The sequence below is a fragment of the Pantherophis guttatus genome, chromosome 12, assembly GCF_059756535.1.
Source record: "Pantherophis guttatus breed Tessera chromosome 12, ASM5975653v1, whole genome shotgun sequence".
In the NCBI taxonomy this organism is placed as follows: domain Eukaryota; kingdom Metazoa; phylum Chordata; class Lepidosauria; order Squamata; family Colubridae; genus Pantherophis; species Pantherophis guttatus.
This window is the reverse complement of record NC_142074.1, coordinates 15061925-15077204: the sequence shown is the minus strand read 5'-3', so window position 1 is coordinate 15077204 and position 15280 is coordinate 15061925. Positions and strand designations below refer to the sequence as shown.

The following is a 15280-nucleotide window of genomic DNA, read 5'->3' as shown; positions in this document are numbered from 1 at the left end:
CATGCTGTTGAAGAATTTTGGGAATTGAAGTCCCCAGGTCTTAACGTTACCAAGTTTGGACACCCTTGTATTAGCTCAATAGAGGAGAGGTACAAGGAGAAATCAGTTCATACAAGGAAATTGTTTGGGGGCCTCAAGTATGCAACTCGACACGTCAACCCATATTCCTCACAAGGATTTCGATTGAAGACTCACCTACTGGATGAGCTTGTATTCAGAAACATCTGTGCACTACATACAGTGGGAAGTGTTTTGGGAGGCCAAGAAGCTTGGCTAAATTGGATTGGTAGACCTGAGCACTTCAACATAATGGATTTTTTTAAGTATATCTTTGCATGGGGTCCAGCCAAGTGATGGGAAATGCTTACCTCCCCAGGCAACAGTCCAAACTATGATGAGCTGATCACCTCCTAAAACCAGAACTTGGATGCGGAATGGTCCAGTTTCCCATCACAAGCTCAACATGTTCAACCTCAGCCCTTTCTCCCTTGAAGAATGCCCCTAATGTAGTAGTCGGACACTAGCATGGTCCTTCCAGGGCAGTTGGGAAGGCCAACCTGTTGCGGCACCCCTGAAGATCTGGAGGCAAGAAATCCAAAGCTCATCCTCCATCCACGGGGCTCCTTAGGAGACTCGTCATCCTGAGCTTTCAGCCTGAGCACGGATCCCCTGACCATAAATGGAACTGTAGGAACCCAAACAAATTCTGAGACCGAGTTGCTATCAACTGCAACATCTTTTCCAGCACTTCAAATTACAAAATAATAATAATAATAAAGTCTTCACAAGTTTTCAAATAAATAAAAGGAATGGCTGGGGAAGTCACTCTGAAGTTTTACCCAACTGTGCAGGATCCCACAGATCTGAGACAGTCTCCATTGGCCACTCTTCTGCACTTCTTCTTACAATAGTTCTGAGCCAGCTGAGTGTCCTTCAGTTCCATTTCTGGAAATGAACACAGCCAAGGCAGTTGGTGTCCAACTGGTGTCCAACTGCTGGCACCTAGAAGAGGTCATCCTTCGTTGATGGTTTGCCCCATCAACTAGAGTTCCTCTTTCATACTATGTGTCAAGTCTTCTACTGCTGAATGCCCTAGTCCTGCACCAACAACACTAGGCTACAGCCCATTATCATAAGTCCAGCTGATGCTCCAGAAGCTATCACCACCACGATCGCCTGCATCCCTGCTTATAAATTATAGCATAGCACCGTGAAATTAAGGCTTATCCCGGTGGGGTAAACAGGTACCACTCCTGAATCTTGAAACCGGATGGGGTTGATCATCATCCCATCAGCAGGGTGTCGATTGTCATACTACGCTGTGCCTCACACCGAGTTCACGAGGTGGTTCCAAATCAACCGAGACGGCAACATCTTCCTTCTGGCAATAGACGCAGTGCAAGAAGTCCGTGACGTTGTGCGTGAAAAGGCGGCGGCAGGGATGCAGGTACTGCATGAAAGAAAGCATGAAGACAATGGCCAGGCAGTAGGCCACAAGCAGCTGCAGCACAAGCATGGGAGTGCAGACGTACTCGTAGAACTCCGTCTTGAAGAAGTACCAAACGAGGAGCAGCAGGCTGTTCTCCAGTCCACGGAACACATAGAATAAAGCTAAACAGCCCCAGTTTTGGGACCTGACAATCAAGTCTCGCCTGGACAACCTGAGCTGGACAGCCGACCAACAGAAGACATTGATGCCGCCGTAGAGCAGAGTGATGCAGATCAGGACAGTCAAAGTTCCCACTCGGCTGAAGTTTTTCTCCACGTTCTCGGGCAACTTGGCCCCGCTTCTCCAAAACTCAACCCACGGTAAGAAAAAGAAGATCAAGAAGTTGGCCGCCCCAACGGCCAAGCCGTAATATTTGAAGACGGTCCCAAACAGGACCAAGATGGTGATGCGGGTTGAGATCTCCAAACCCCTCCACAAGATGATGCAGATGAAAGCCAGTGGGTGGAGGTGGATCTTGTAGTCATCGTACTTGATCTGGATGGCCAGGGTGTTGCAGACCAAAGCGCCGTACGTGACGGAGAGTAAGCACATGCTCATCAGGACAGCTAGCAGGGAAGCAAAAAGGAAGAGTGAGCAATGAAGAGCAAACCATGATCAACTTGTAAAAGTTAGAGGTGCTGGGAATCACTGCCGTTGTTAAATTACTACGGGTAGTCCTCAAGTTACAGCCACAATTGAGCCCAAAATTGAAAATCTATGGAGCCGACTAAAGAAACTTGTTAGTCAGAAGCGACCCAGCAATAAAACCCAGTTAATAGAAGCCATCATTCAATCTTGGTTTTCACATTATAACAGCTGCAGAACTAAAAGACTTGGTTCACTCCATGGGAAGACATTGTAAGGCCATCATTCATGATAAAGGTTACCCAACGAAGTATTAATTGACATGGTGATCATTTTTGTACGTGTTTCACTTTTCTTCTTTATACTGTAACTTTCTATTCTAATAGCAAATCCTTCATCAAAGTGATTGCATTACATTCTTGATTAAATTATCTCTCCATTGATATATAATTTTATGGTACTACTCCAAAAAAAAGTGGTGTCCTTAGCTAGTTTTAGAAAATACACTTTTCCCAAAAGTGATCACCCTAGAAAAAAACGAGATACACAAAAATGATCACCAGTTAATCCTTCATTGGGTAACCTTTAGCATGAATTACAGCCTTACAACAACGTCTTCCCATGGAGTGATCCAAGCCTTTTAGTTCTGCAGCTGTTATAATGTGAAACCAAGATTGAAGGATTGCTTCTATTAATTGGGTTTTATTGCTGGGTCGCTTCTGACTAACAAGTTTCTTTAGTCGGCTCCATAGATTTTCAATGGGGTTAAGAAGATCTGGGCTATTCGCAGGCCATCCCAGCAGTGGAGTAGGATTACCTTGAAACTCCCCCCCCCCCAAAAAAGTGGTGTTATTAGCCATCAAAACTCAAAAATACACCTTTCCCAAAAAGGTTTCCACAATTTTAGCCACTACTGTATATTGAAAGTTCACACAAGGAGTTAAGAGAAGAGACGGTGTGCTGAGCTAAGCTAAAAGAAACCAGTGAGACTGGTTAGTCAAGCAGAAGAATGGCCTAGTTAAAATCCAAAATACCCTTTCATCTTAATCTAAGCAGAGTTTTGTAGGAGCGGATTCCGTAGACTATTTTCTGTATGAAGATGGAATTTTGTGGATTTGGGGGCGAGTTCATTTCCTTGACTGCAACGTAGCCATGGACCAGCTTGGAGAGTTTGCATATGAAAGCCTGAGAGGTTTTTAACTTATTTTTATTTATTTTTATTTGATTTATATGCCGCCCTTCTCCGAAGACTCAGGGCGGCTTACAATGCGTTAAGCAATAGCCTTCATCCTTTTGTATATTTATACAAAGTCAGCTTATTGCCCCCACAAACTGGGTCCTCAATTTACCTACCTTAGAAAGGATGGAAGGCTGAGTCAACCTTGAGCCTTGGCGAGATTTGAACCCTGCAGTAATTGCAGGCAGCTGGTCTTAATAACCAGCTTAATAACAGGGTGCCTTAAACCCCTGTACTACCAAGGCTCTTTCTTGTGTTTCCTTCATCCAATTCTCGGTTGGGTTAAATCGGCGTAGGAGGAGTTAGAGCAGGGGTGCTATTCAGCAGATTCTGGAGAACCGGTAGAGGAAATTTTGAGTAATTCGGAGAACCGGCAAATACCACCTCTGGCTGGCCCCCGAGTGGGGTGGGAATGGAGATTTTGCAATATCCTTCCCCCAGGAGTGGGGAGGGAATGGGGATTTTGCAGTATCCTTCCCTTGCCACGCCCACCAAGCCATGCCCACAGAACTGGTAGGGAAAAATCTTGAATTTCACCCCTGCGCCAATTTTCAAGAAAGCATCCATCCATCCATCCATTCAGGAGGAGGAAAGGAAGGGAAATTCCTGGGATTAAACTTGACATCATGCCACATCTGGAAAAGATCAGGATGAGGTGGGCTGTTCAAAGCACTGACTCACACTGGATCAGTTGGATGGGTGTGCTACCTGTGTGCAGGTTTCCAAGGTGACATCCCTCTCGGAAAGCAGATGGCAAAATGCCTTCGTGCTTGGCAATTAAAATACCTGCAGTCGATTTTATAAATACTAATTATTGGAACCACACCCCTGGGAATTGCACAGAAGCTTCTATTAAACCAGGAGCACAAAAAAATCACACCTACTGAACTTATACACCTAGCCCATGTTCCAGAGACTCAATTGTCCAGAATTCGCCAACCAGATGTTTTGCTGAGCCTTTTAGGCAGTCTTTTATTTTCCAGCCATGGGACGCTGCAGCTTTTCTAACCTTTAAAAACACGGGCTCTGCCTTCTGGTCTTAAAAAGGATTGTAGAATCCTCTGGAAGAGTCTAGATTGAGCCAGTGATGAAATTCCAAATTTTTTTACTACCAGTTCTGTAGGCGTGGCTTGGTGGGCGTGGTGTGGCTTGGTGGGTGCGGCAGGGGAAGGATACTGCAAAATCTCCATTCCCACCCCACTCCAGAGGAAGGATTCTGCAAAATCCCCATTCCCTCCCCACTCCTGGGGGAAGGATATTGCAAAATCTCCATTCCCATCCCACTCTGGGACCAGCTAGAGGTGATATTTGCCGGTTCTCCGAACTACTCAAAATTTCTGCTACCGGTTCTCAAGAACCTGTCAGAACCTGCTGGATTTCACTCCTGGATTGATCCCTTGAGATCTTGGCAACTGAGCCGAGGCTCTGGCTGAAAGTCTCTTTTCCTAGTCTTTAAAAGCTCACTGGCAAACGACGATAAAAGAACTTTTTTTTTGCCAAAGGAATGACTCAGATGCTCGGTTTAATGGGCAAATTGTTACAACCCAGATGGCAATATTTGCAGGGCCGCGCTTTTGGGTTTTTGGAAACTGGTTAAAGTGGAAATGGCAAGGCCATATCAGGGGGCTGAGTGACAGCAGGAAATTGGGGGTCATTTTTGTATTAAGGCGGATGCGGTGGCTCAGTGGCTAAGACGCTGAGCTTGTCGATTGAAAGGTCGGCAGTTCAGCGGTTCGAATCTCTAGTGCCACGTAACGGGGTGAGCTCCCATTACTTGTCCCAGCTTCTGCCAATCTAGCAGTTCGAAAGCACGTAAAAAATGCAAGGAGAAAAATAGGGACCACCTTTGGTGGGAAGGCAACAGCGTTCCGTGCGCCTTTGGCGTTGAGTCATGCCAGCCACATGACCATGGAGACATCTTCGGACAGCGCTGGCTCTTCGGCTTAGAAATGGAGATAAGCACCACCCCCAGAATCGGAAATGAGTAGCACATATGTGTGAGGTAAACCTTTACCTTTACCTTTACATTTGTATTAAGAATAGAATTTTAGTGAATATTATCACAGCCAGGACGGTACAACAGCCATATTGGATTGGCAGATGGGAAACCTTCAGATGGCTGTGTGCATCCAAGAAGTTGAACATTTCCCCTCTCTGCAGTAGGCCGAACAGTTTGCACACAAACATTATTGTGGTGTTGCTGGACAACAATTTCACATCATCTCGGAGTTCAGATGTGCTGGTAGAGAATTTGGCATCTTCTCAGATCTGATAGGCTATCCTTGCAATAGGAAGTAAACCAGGGGTGAAATGCTCCCAGTTCGGACCGGATCGCGTGATCCGATAGCGATGGAGGCAGGTGGTTCAGAGAGCCGGTAGCAAAAATCCCTGCAACCCCCCCCCCATGCCCAGCTGAGCCGCGCGATCATCAGAGGCTGTTTTTTTTACTTTTAAAAGCATTTTTTGGCTGAAAAGGTTGTAGAAAAAATGCTTTTAAAAGTAAAAAAAAAAAAGCCTCTGATGATCATGCAGCTCAGCTAGGCATGGGGGGGCGGGGGGGTGCAGGGATTTTTGCTACCGGCTCTCCGAACCACCTGCCTCCATCGCTACTGGATCAGGCGATCCGGTCCGAACTGGGAGCATTTCATCTCTGGTTTACTTCCTATTGCAAGGATAGCCTATCAGATCTGAGAAGATGCCAAATTCTCTACCAGCACATCTGAACTCCGAGATGTACATGTATATATGTGTGTGTGTGTATATATATTATTGGTATAAAATGGTTTCTCGTGAATGCGACTGCTTGAGGGCTTCTGGATTGGAGCTGAAAGGCGAAAGGGATGCAGTATGCTCCCTCCCACATGCTGAGGTAGACCAGGTGTCTCGATAGAAAAACACTTAATATACTGTATATATGTATGTGTGTGTGTGTGTGTGTTTGTAGATTTTCACGGGTAGAGGTATGCAAGTTTTGGTGTATTTGAGTCTTTTCCCGTGTAAGATTGAGAGTATCTTGGCAATGTTTTAACGAGATCCCACTCGTCAACTTCAGGCTCGTGCCTTCGGCTTCGTTGCCTGTGCAAGCAAAGCGTGATCGGAGCTGCTGTCTCTCTATAAATACTGGTGGGGAGGTGTGGGGTGCTGGCTTTGTTGCTGTGAACGGGTTGGTTGCCTGTGTTGTTACATCTTGATTAGTTGATGGAGTTGATGTTTGCAGATTAGTTGGCTGTTTCGTAACATCCTGTATGGGTGAGGTCCTTGATGTGTGCCCATTAGTCTTTTGTGTTATAAAACAGCCGACCTCGTCGAAATACACCAAAACTAACTTGCATGTGTGTGTGTGTGTGTGTGTGTGTGTGTGTGTGTGTGTGTGTGTGTGTATAAACCGATCTGCTTCCCAACTTCTTTTAGCTCTCATCGGGAGAGCAAATAAATTTTCTAGTTAAAATGAAATCTCCCCTACCCACGATCCCTTTCGTTTCCTTTCCCCTCCCCATCCTTTGGCCCTGTTCTGTCCTTACCTCTGCTGGGAGGGATGTACTGCTCTATTACAGTGACATAAAGCTGTAGGGTGAGCTGTGGGGTGGAGCCCAGGAAGGCCTGAATGACTGCCATGCGCTTGAAAGCATTACGGTGAGTGACCAGCCGGCGGACCAGGTGGCCCACTTCCTGCTCGATCTCGATCTCGCAGTCGCTGTGAAGATGCTTCTTACGGGTGATGGTGACGTAAGGCTCCTCCTCCCGGCCTTGGCGGTAGAACATCACTATGGACTCCAAACATCTGCAGAAGAGAGAGAAAGAGGTGGGGAAATATTCAGTGGCGCAGTGGTTAGAATGCAGTACTGCAGGCTACTTCTGCTGCCTGCCGGCTGCCTGCAATTTGGCAGTTCAAATCTCATCAGGCTCATGGTTGACTCAGCCTTCCGTGGTCGTTAAAAGGAGGACCCAAATTGTTGGGGGCAATAGGCTGACTCTGTAAAACCACTTAGAGAGGGCTGTGAAGCACTGTAAAGCCGTATATAAGTCTAAATGCTATGGCCATTTTCCTTCCTTGCTTCCCTCCTCCCTTCCCCTCCCTTCCCCTCCCTTCCCCATCCATCCATCCATCCCAGCTCAAGGTTGACTCAGACTTCCATCCTTACGAGGTGGGTAAAAATGAAGACCCAGATTGTTGGAGGCAAGATGCTGACTCTGTAAACCGCTTAGAGAGGGCTCTAAAACACTGTGAAGCGGTATATAAGTCTAAGTGCTATTGTTATTGTTATTGCTACTCCATAATCCATCCTTGTTGGCGGAGGGAGGGAGGAAGCTGTTAGGTTTGCAAATCAGCATTGTAAAAACATTCAGGTTTCTGGGCACTAATCAATACTTTTTAAAATATATATATTATTAATTTTCTATTAATTACATTTCTTAGTGCTTAATAAACATCATGTTGTCTGGGTGTTTAACTTGCTACTGTTTAATTTGCTACCTCACCCCATTCCTAAGAGGTCTGTAAGGGGCTTGCATAAACGCACCAGCGGTGAAATGTAAAATTTGTTACTACCGGTTCTGTGGGTGTGGCTTGGGGGGAGGTAATGTGACTGGGTGGGCGTGGCCAACTTTTTTTTTTTTTTTTACTTTTAAAAGCATTTTTTCTACAACCTTAACAGGTTGTAGAAAGAATGCTTTTAAAAGCCTCTGACGATCCCAGCTGAGCCACACAATCTTCAGAGGCTTTTTTTTTTTTTTACTTTTAAAAGCATTTTTTCAGCCGAAGAGGTTGTAGAAAAAATGCTTTTAAAAGTAAAAAAAAAAAAAAAAGCCTCTGATGATTGCACGGCTCAGCTGGGCATGGGGGGGCAGAGATTTTTGCTACTGGTTCTCCGAACCACCCACCGCCATCGCTACCGGATCGGGCAATCCAGTCCAAACCAGGAGCATTTCACCTCTGCTAGAATCCTCTCTTTTCTTTCATTTCCTCCTGCAGAAGCAGACCGAAACAGGATTCCCTGGGCCTTAAGACATTCCACTTTCTACAGCAGCTGGGCTCAAGATTTTCCCACAGTCCCAAAGACACCCGCCCACATTCAGCTCCCTGGGGCTAAGCGTGAGACTGCAGAGCACACGCCTTCCACCAGCAGCCTGAGATGAGTGGCAAGACTGTGCTTTCCCCCTGATTGACTCACACACGGACCTTGAAATTCCTGGGAGAGATTTTGCAAACCTCGTAAATAGTTTCCTATGAGCTGTGAGACAGCTAGGTTTGTTAGAAAGGCAGAGCGCAGAGTTGGCCAACGTCCAAATGAAACCATGAGGCCACGTCTTGGGAACTGACTCAAAGGCACGTCCAGGACATAATCCAGAAGGAAAAGTCTTGGGGCACTTTAAGGAGCTGCAAATCCAGCAGGTTCTGACAGGTTCTGGAGAACCGGTAGCGGAAATTTTGAGTAGTTTGGAGAACCGGCAAATACCACCTCTGGCTGGCCCCCGAGTGGCATGGGAATGGAGATTTTGCAGCATCCTTCCCCCAGGAGTGGGGAGGGAATGGGGATTTTGCAGTATCCTTCCCCTGCCATGCCCAAGCCACACCACACCCACCAAGCCATGCCCACAGAACCGGTAGTAAAAAAAATTGGATTTCACCACTGCTGCAAACGTATTAAGCTTTCTGCTTCGGGGGGCCAAGTATAACTTCATTGTGATGCATCTGAAGAAGGAAGCCAGGTTTAGGCAGCAATAAATTGCTTTGTCTTTAGAAGCCATGAGACAAGTTGTTTGTTTTGGATAGAAAAGGCTAAAGCAATTACCCACTCGGGGAAAAAAATATTTCTTGAAAGATTCGTGTTAATCTACCTCGAAAAATAAATGCCGTGCAATCTTAAAAATGAAGTTCCTAAACCATGGTGGCTTAACTGCGATAAATCACAATTGGCTCGCCTTGCACAGTGTTAGATTGGCATGCTAACATCATAAATCGTGGTTTGGAATCCACAGGAACGGGCTCACAGAGAAGACGAGTATTTATTGTATGGCTTAAAACACTGAACTGTTTTTTAGGTTAGTCTATTTTTTTATACAGAGAATGAAGATAAGTTCCTCTTTCTGTGCTAAGCTTGCTCTGTTTCTTTCCTCTTCCTCTTCCTCCTTCTCCCTGAAGTGTATTTCCTTTCCCTCTAAAAGGGATGGCTCCAGGGCTGGGCTTCAAAAATTTTACCAAGAGGTTGCTGGATGGGTGTGGCCATGGTGGGCATGGCCTAGTCAGCCTCCTGCACCACGGCGGGCAGGGCGTTTTTGCCCTCCCTAGGCTCTGGAGGTTTTCCTCGATCATCCGGGAGGGCGAAAATGGCCTCCCCAGGCTCCAGAGGCCCTCTGGAGGCCGGAAACCTGAACTTCCGGTAGGCCCGTTTTTCATCCTCCCTGAGCCTCGGTGCACACCCTGCACTTACCTGCATCCAAAACAGGCCACGTGAGAACTCCTGGGAGGGGAGGGGTGGGCTGGACCAGCCAGGAGTGGGATTTGGGGGTTCTCCGAACTGCACAGAATCTTAGCTAGAGGTTCTCCCGAACCCCTGCAAACCCCCAGCAGCCCACCCCGGATGTCTCCCTGCAATACCTTTTCCCTCAAAATCTACTTTCCAGAAAAGGCAATATTTTTAATTTCTAAACAGAAAGAGCAGGAGCGTCTCAAATCTTTCTAAAACTCTATCACTGAATTCTAGATGTGTGAGGACTATCTGTAAGACCCATACTTTATGAAAGAGCTGTTGTGGTCCCTCAGCAGCCTGCGGAGCTGGCAGCAGAGTCCGACAGTGAGGAGGCTGGGAAGGACCATGGACCAGTCCTGGAGTCTGGGGAAGGCTCGGATGAGGGCTCTGTGTCGGAGGCAGAGAAAGGGCCATCTGGGAGGTACGTGCTGCCTCCGGAGCCTCCAGAGTCAGATCTCAGCGAGGCAGAGGAACAGAGGGAGCCTGTTCCCAGTGCGCGCATGCACAGAGCTGCCAGAAGGCAAGAACAGCTAAAACAAAAGGGACAACTCGGGAGTAGGGCTGGGAGATGATTGGCTCCTCCCATAAGACTTAAAAGAGGAGCAAAGGCATGTGGGCCTTTGCAGGAAGCAACGTTTGTTCATTCGGTTCAGCTTAAAGCCTGAAGCTCTGTTTGATTCTGGACTCCGTGTGGGTTTATCAATTAGGTCTTTGGCAGCGTGTCAAAGGTGGGTGATTATCCCGAAGGACTCTTTACAACTAATTGGGACTCCTCTGTGAATGAACAGAATTCATAGCTGTTGCAATAAAAGAGGTTTTTGGGACTACTCATGTGTTTTAATGACTCAGGAAGCCTAGGTCAGAATAAGAGCTTAGCCTATTTCCAGGGCGAGCATTACCCCCCAAATTATCTTTTTAGGTTGTTTCACCTACTACTACTACTACTACTACTACTATCAACATAATAATTTTAAATTGGGGTATTTTAAATTTCTGGGATTTTAAATTGAGCCGAATTTATTTAATAATTTAAAATTTTTAATTGATGTTTGTCTTGTGTTTTTAAATAGGCTGTACACAGCCCTGAGTCCTTCGGGAGAAGGGCAGTATAGAAATAAAATTATACTTATACTTACTAGGATGAACTACCTTTGAAGGCTTTCACAAAAACCTTCTCATCGGCTTGGAAGTAAAGGGAGGTGCGGCAATGCAAATAGCCAGCCTAGAAAAGGGTTCTTTGTTGACCTCCGGATGCTGAAAATAGAACTTTAGACAAGCTGGCTCTGTTCTCATTGATGAAGGAAGGCCGGTGGAGCTGAAACCGAAGGGTGGAACAGGGTGCAGAAGAGTGCTAAAGAAAGAACGAAGGAGGGGGTGGATAGTTGGACCTCATCTCGTCTCCTGGCTCCAATCGGAGGGATGCTGGTTTGCTGGCTGACGCATCGGATGCTACGAGCCAACAAATGGTGAGGGGGTGGGAAAATCCCACTGTTGTATTTTCTGAAGGAGCCTGCAGAAGAAGCAGCCATCCTATGCAGGAGACTAAGATATTTGGGTACCCTACCAAAGCTGTCACCACGATGTAAAGACAGATGTTGAGATTTTAGAAAGAATGCAGAGAAGAACAACGAAGAGGATTAGGGGATTGGAGGCTAAAATATATAAAGAACGGTTGTTGGAACTGGGTGTGTCTAGTTTAATGAGAAGAAGGACTAGGGGAGACATGATAGCAGTCTTCCAATATCTCAGGGGCTGCCACAAAGAAGAGGGAGTCAAGCTATTCTCTGAAGCACCTGAAGGCAGGACAAGAAGCAATGGATGGAAACTAACCAAGGAGAGAAGCAACCTAGAACTAAGGAGAAATTTCCTGACAGTGAGAACAATTAATCAGTGGAACAACTTGCCTCCAGAAGTTGCGAATGCTCCAACACTGGAAGTTTTTAAGAAGAGATTGGATAACCATTTGTCTGAAGTGGTGTAGGGTTTCCTGCCCAAGCAGGGGGCTGGACTAGAAGACCTCCAAGATCCCTTCCAGCTCATTCATTCTATTCTATTCAACTAAACCATTTTTCTAGGTTGATAGGAACTGCTGGACTCTATGCCCAGCACCAAGGCTTGGATGGTTCGTTTGTTTCATACAAACACACCTCAAATCTTTCCATGGTGCTCTCAATCTGTTCTGAACTTCAAATTTTTGTGCTGGCTAGGGATTAAGGAATGCGGTGGCTCAGTGGCTAAGATGCGAGCTTGCCGATCGAAAGGTCGGCAGTTCAGAGGTTCGAATCCCTACTGCCGCATAACAGGGTGAGCTTCCGTTACTAGTCCCAGCTTCTGCCAACCTAGCAGTTCAAAAGCACGTAAAAAACGCAAGTAGAAAAATAGGGACCGCCTTTGGTGGGAAGGTAAGAGCGTTCCATGCGCCTTTGGTGTTGAGTCATGCCAACCACATGACCACGGAGACGTCTTCGGACAGCGCTGGCTCTTCGGCTTTGAAACGGAGATGAGCATCGGCCCCTAGAGTCAGGAACGACTAGCACATATGTGCGAGGGGAACCTTTACCTTTACCTAGGGATTATGGGAGCTGAAGTGCAACCCAGCTAGAAGGTATCCCATTGGGGGAATTCACAGGGTTCAGCCATCCCGTTTCCAGCATTGAAACATCTCTGCAAACTAGGATAGGAAAACAGGGAGATCTAATTGTTTTAGGTTGGGTGGTCTTTGGGTCAAGGGCTGCAAGCCACATTTCCCAAACAAGCCAGGGTAGAGCAGGCAGATGGGAGAAGCCGGAACAAAACCTTGGACTCAGTTCAAGTTTCAAAAAAATACAGCAACTCTTATTATTCCCCATAATTTTAACCATTTCCTTTCCCCGTCTCAGATATAAAACTATTTTTTAATAGCAAAGTTGGAAGCTGGGAGGGATGCATGCAAAGTTTTTCAGGAAACTCCTCCATTTAAGGAAAAACGTTTCTTCATATGGAGTCCTATAATGGACATATCCGTGCTGTTTTTCTTGGCAATAATAAGGAGAGGCTTTGCTTTGCCTTTTGTGGATTTGCTTTGTTGTGATTTCATTTCAAACTGCCCAGTCTAGCTCGAAGCTCCTGGAATTTCCTATCCCGGCTAAACCTGATGCAATTGGCTGCGGGGCTGTTGTCTACCGAGACTTCTGTGATTGGGAAAGAGTTTGCTTAGTGATAAATAGCTGAAATAGTTTGGTCTAATAATGGATCGCTAGCAGCTAGCCTTGAGCTTTGTAAAAAGCTAAATTCCTTCCTTTCATCTATCTTGAACCTACCAAGTGGAGACGTTCCTTCTTGCGTACATCTTGAGTCTGCAACCCATCAAATACAGTGGCCTAAATCGCAACTTCCAGAATTAGAACAAAGAGCCAAAACACGTAGGATTAAAAAAAAATTAGCAACCAGTTCTCTGCCCAGTTGCTGGGTGGGCGTGGTCATGGTGGGCATGGCCTACTCGGCCTCCTGCACCACAGGGATAGTTTCGGGATGTTTTCACCCTCCACAAGCTCCGGAGGCTTTCCTCGAACCTCCGGGAGGGCGAAAACAGCCTCCCCCATGTTGTGACCCAGGCCCGAGTAGTTAGTATTAAATGCAAACCATTTGAAAACAGACAGACTTTATTAGAACAGCTGAGAATTAACTCATTCTCAGTGTAGTCCAAACTAAATGAAAGCAAATTCTTCAAAACACCGTTCCTCAGTTTATCACCGACCTTGGGATAATTAGGCAAACTGCCAAAGGCTTTTCTTGGCAAAAGTTCAGAAGCAGAAGACGCTGACAAGAAATGAATACAGTGAAACAAGAAGCAATTCTCTCAACGTTGTTTTCCGCAAAGAGGCCAAGAGCCGTTGCTGGTCTTTTAAGCCAATCATCTCTTGGCCCTACTCCCGAGTCGTCCTGTTTCATCTGCTCCTGCCTTCTGGCAGCTCTTCTCATACGTGCACTAGGTCTGCCTCTCTACTGTCAGCCTCTGGAGGCTCCAAAGTCAACACATCACTCCCCGATGGCCCTGGCCCTATCTCTGCCTCTGACGCAGAGCCCTCATCTGTACCTTCCCCAGCCTCCAGGACTGGCCCATGTTCTTCCTCAGCCTCATCACTGTCTACTCCACTGCTAGCTCCGCAGGCTGCTGGCGGACCACAACACCCCGGATTCTGGAGGCCCTCCAGAGGCCGGAAACGGACCCGTTTTCAGACTTCCGGAACTTCCGGGATGCCCATTTTTCACCCTCCTAGAGCCTCCGTGTGGGCCCTGTACTTACCTGGCATCAAAACAGGCCATGTGGAGACTCCTGGAAGGGGCGGAGAGGGGCGGGCGGGTCCAGCCAGTCCTTGCAACTACCAGTTTGGTGAACCAGATGTAAAATTAGTATCCGGTTCGCCTAAACCAGTCCGAACCGGATAAATCCAACCCCTTTCTTTGCCCCACCCAGTAGTTTCCTACAGGCCATGCCCCAAGACAATCAGATCTGCCCACTTTCTATTCAGCGGATCTCCAAATGGCTATGTAACATAAAATCAACGTAGGGGCCTCACAATAGGGTTGCCTCTTTAAGAAAGGCTTAAGGAACAGACTGGGGTGGAAAACTGTGACTCCTAACAGCTGAAAAATGGAGCTCAATTTTTAAAAAAAAGCAATTTAGAGATGACCGTGGTCCAAGAAGCAACTTGGAGAAGATACTCCAGAGGTTGAAGCAGGTGTGAGAAAGAAACTCAGGATAACCCCGTCTTGAATTTGTTTACTATAAAATGAGACAGAAAGAAGCCTGGGCAGAATTTCCAGATTCTCATTTTATGCCCTACTGTATTATTACTGTATTATTATTCCTGGAATCCCTATGGCACCTGGCCTGGTCTGGTCTGGTTTACTACCGATTCTGTGGGCATGGCTTGGTGGGCGTGGCAGAGGAAGGATACTGCAAAATCCCTCCCCACTCCTGGGGGAAGGATATTGCAAAATCTCCATTCCCACCCCACTCCTGGGGGAAGGATATTGCAAAATCTCCATTCCCTCCCCACTCCTGGGGAAAGGATATTGCAAAATCCCCATTCCCTCCCCACTCCTGGGGAAAGGATATTGCAAAATCCCCATTCCCTCCCCACTCCTGGGGAAAGGATATTGCAAAATCCCCATTCCGTCCCCACCCCTGGGGTAAGGATATTGCAAAATCTCCATTCCCATCCCACTCTGGGGCCAGCCAGAGGTGATATTTGCCGGTTCTCCAAACTACTCAATATTTTTGCTACTGGTTCTCCCAACTGCTCAAAATTTCCGCTACCGGTTCTCCTGTCAGAACCTGGATGGTTCTGCTGAGAGGTGCTTGAACTTTGCATATTCTCTCTGGTCATCTGGGAAGACCAAATGCCAAAAGGAGAAATTACTTTGCGTAAGGTGAAATTATTCAGGGATGTGGTAGCTCAGTGGCTAAGATGCTGAGCTTGTCAATCGAAAGGTTGGCAGTTTAACAGTTTGAAT

At 46.6% G+C, this 15280-nt stretch overlaps 1 protein-coding gene across 1 annotated transcript in view; it reads right to left on the bottom strand.

Annotated features, from left to right (window-relative positions):
* Window positions 1-720: 720 nt before the first annotated feature.
* The window catches only part of XKRX (XK related X-linked), a 30699-nt gene continuing 16139 nt past the window's right edge, over window positions 721-15280 (bottom strand). Inside the window, exons 3-4 of the mRNA XM_060692129.2 lie at window positions 6833-7092; window positions 721-2055 (exon numbers count right to left, since the gene is read on the bottom strand). Of these exons, the coding sequence (XP_060548112.2) occupies window positions 1310-2055; window positions 6833-7092 (1006 nt within the window). The 3' untranslated portion in view covers window positions 721-1309. The remainder of the gene's footprint in view (window positions 2056-6832; window positions 7093-15280) is intronic.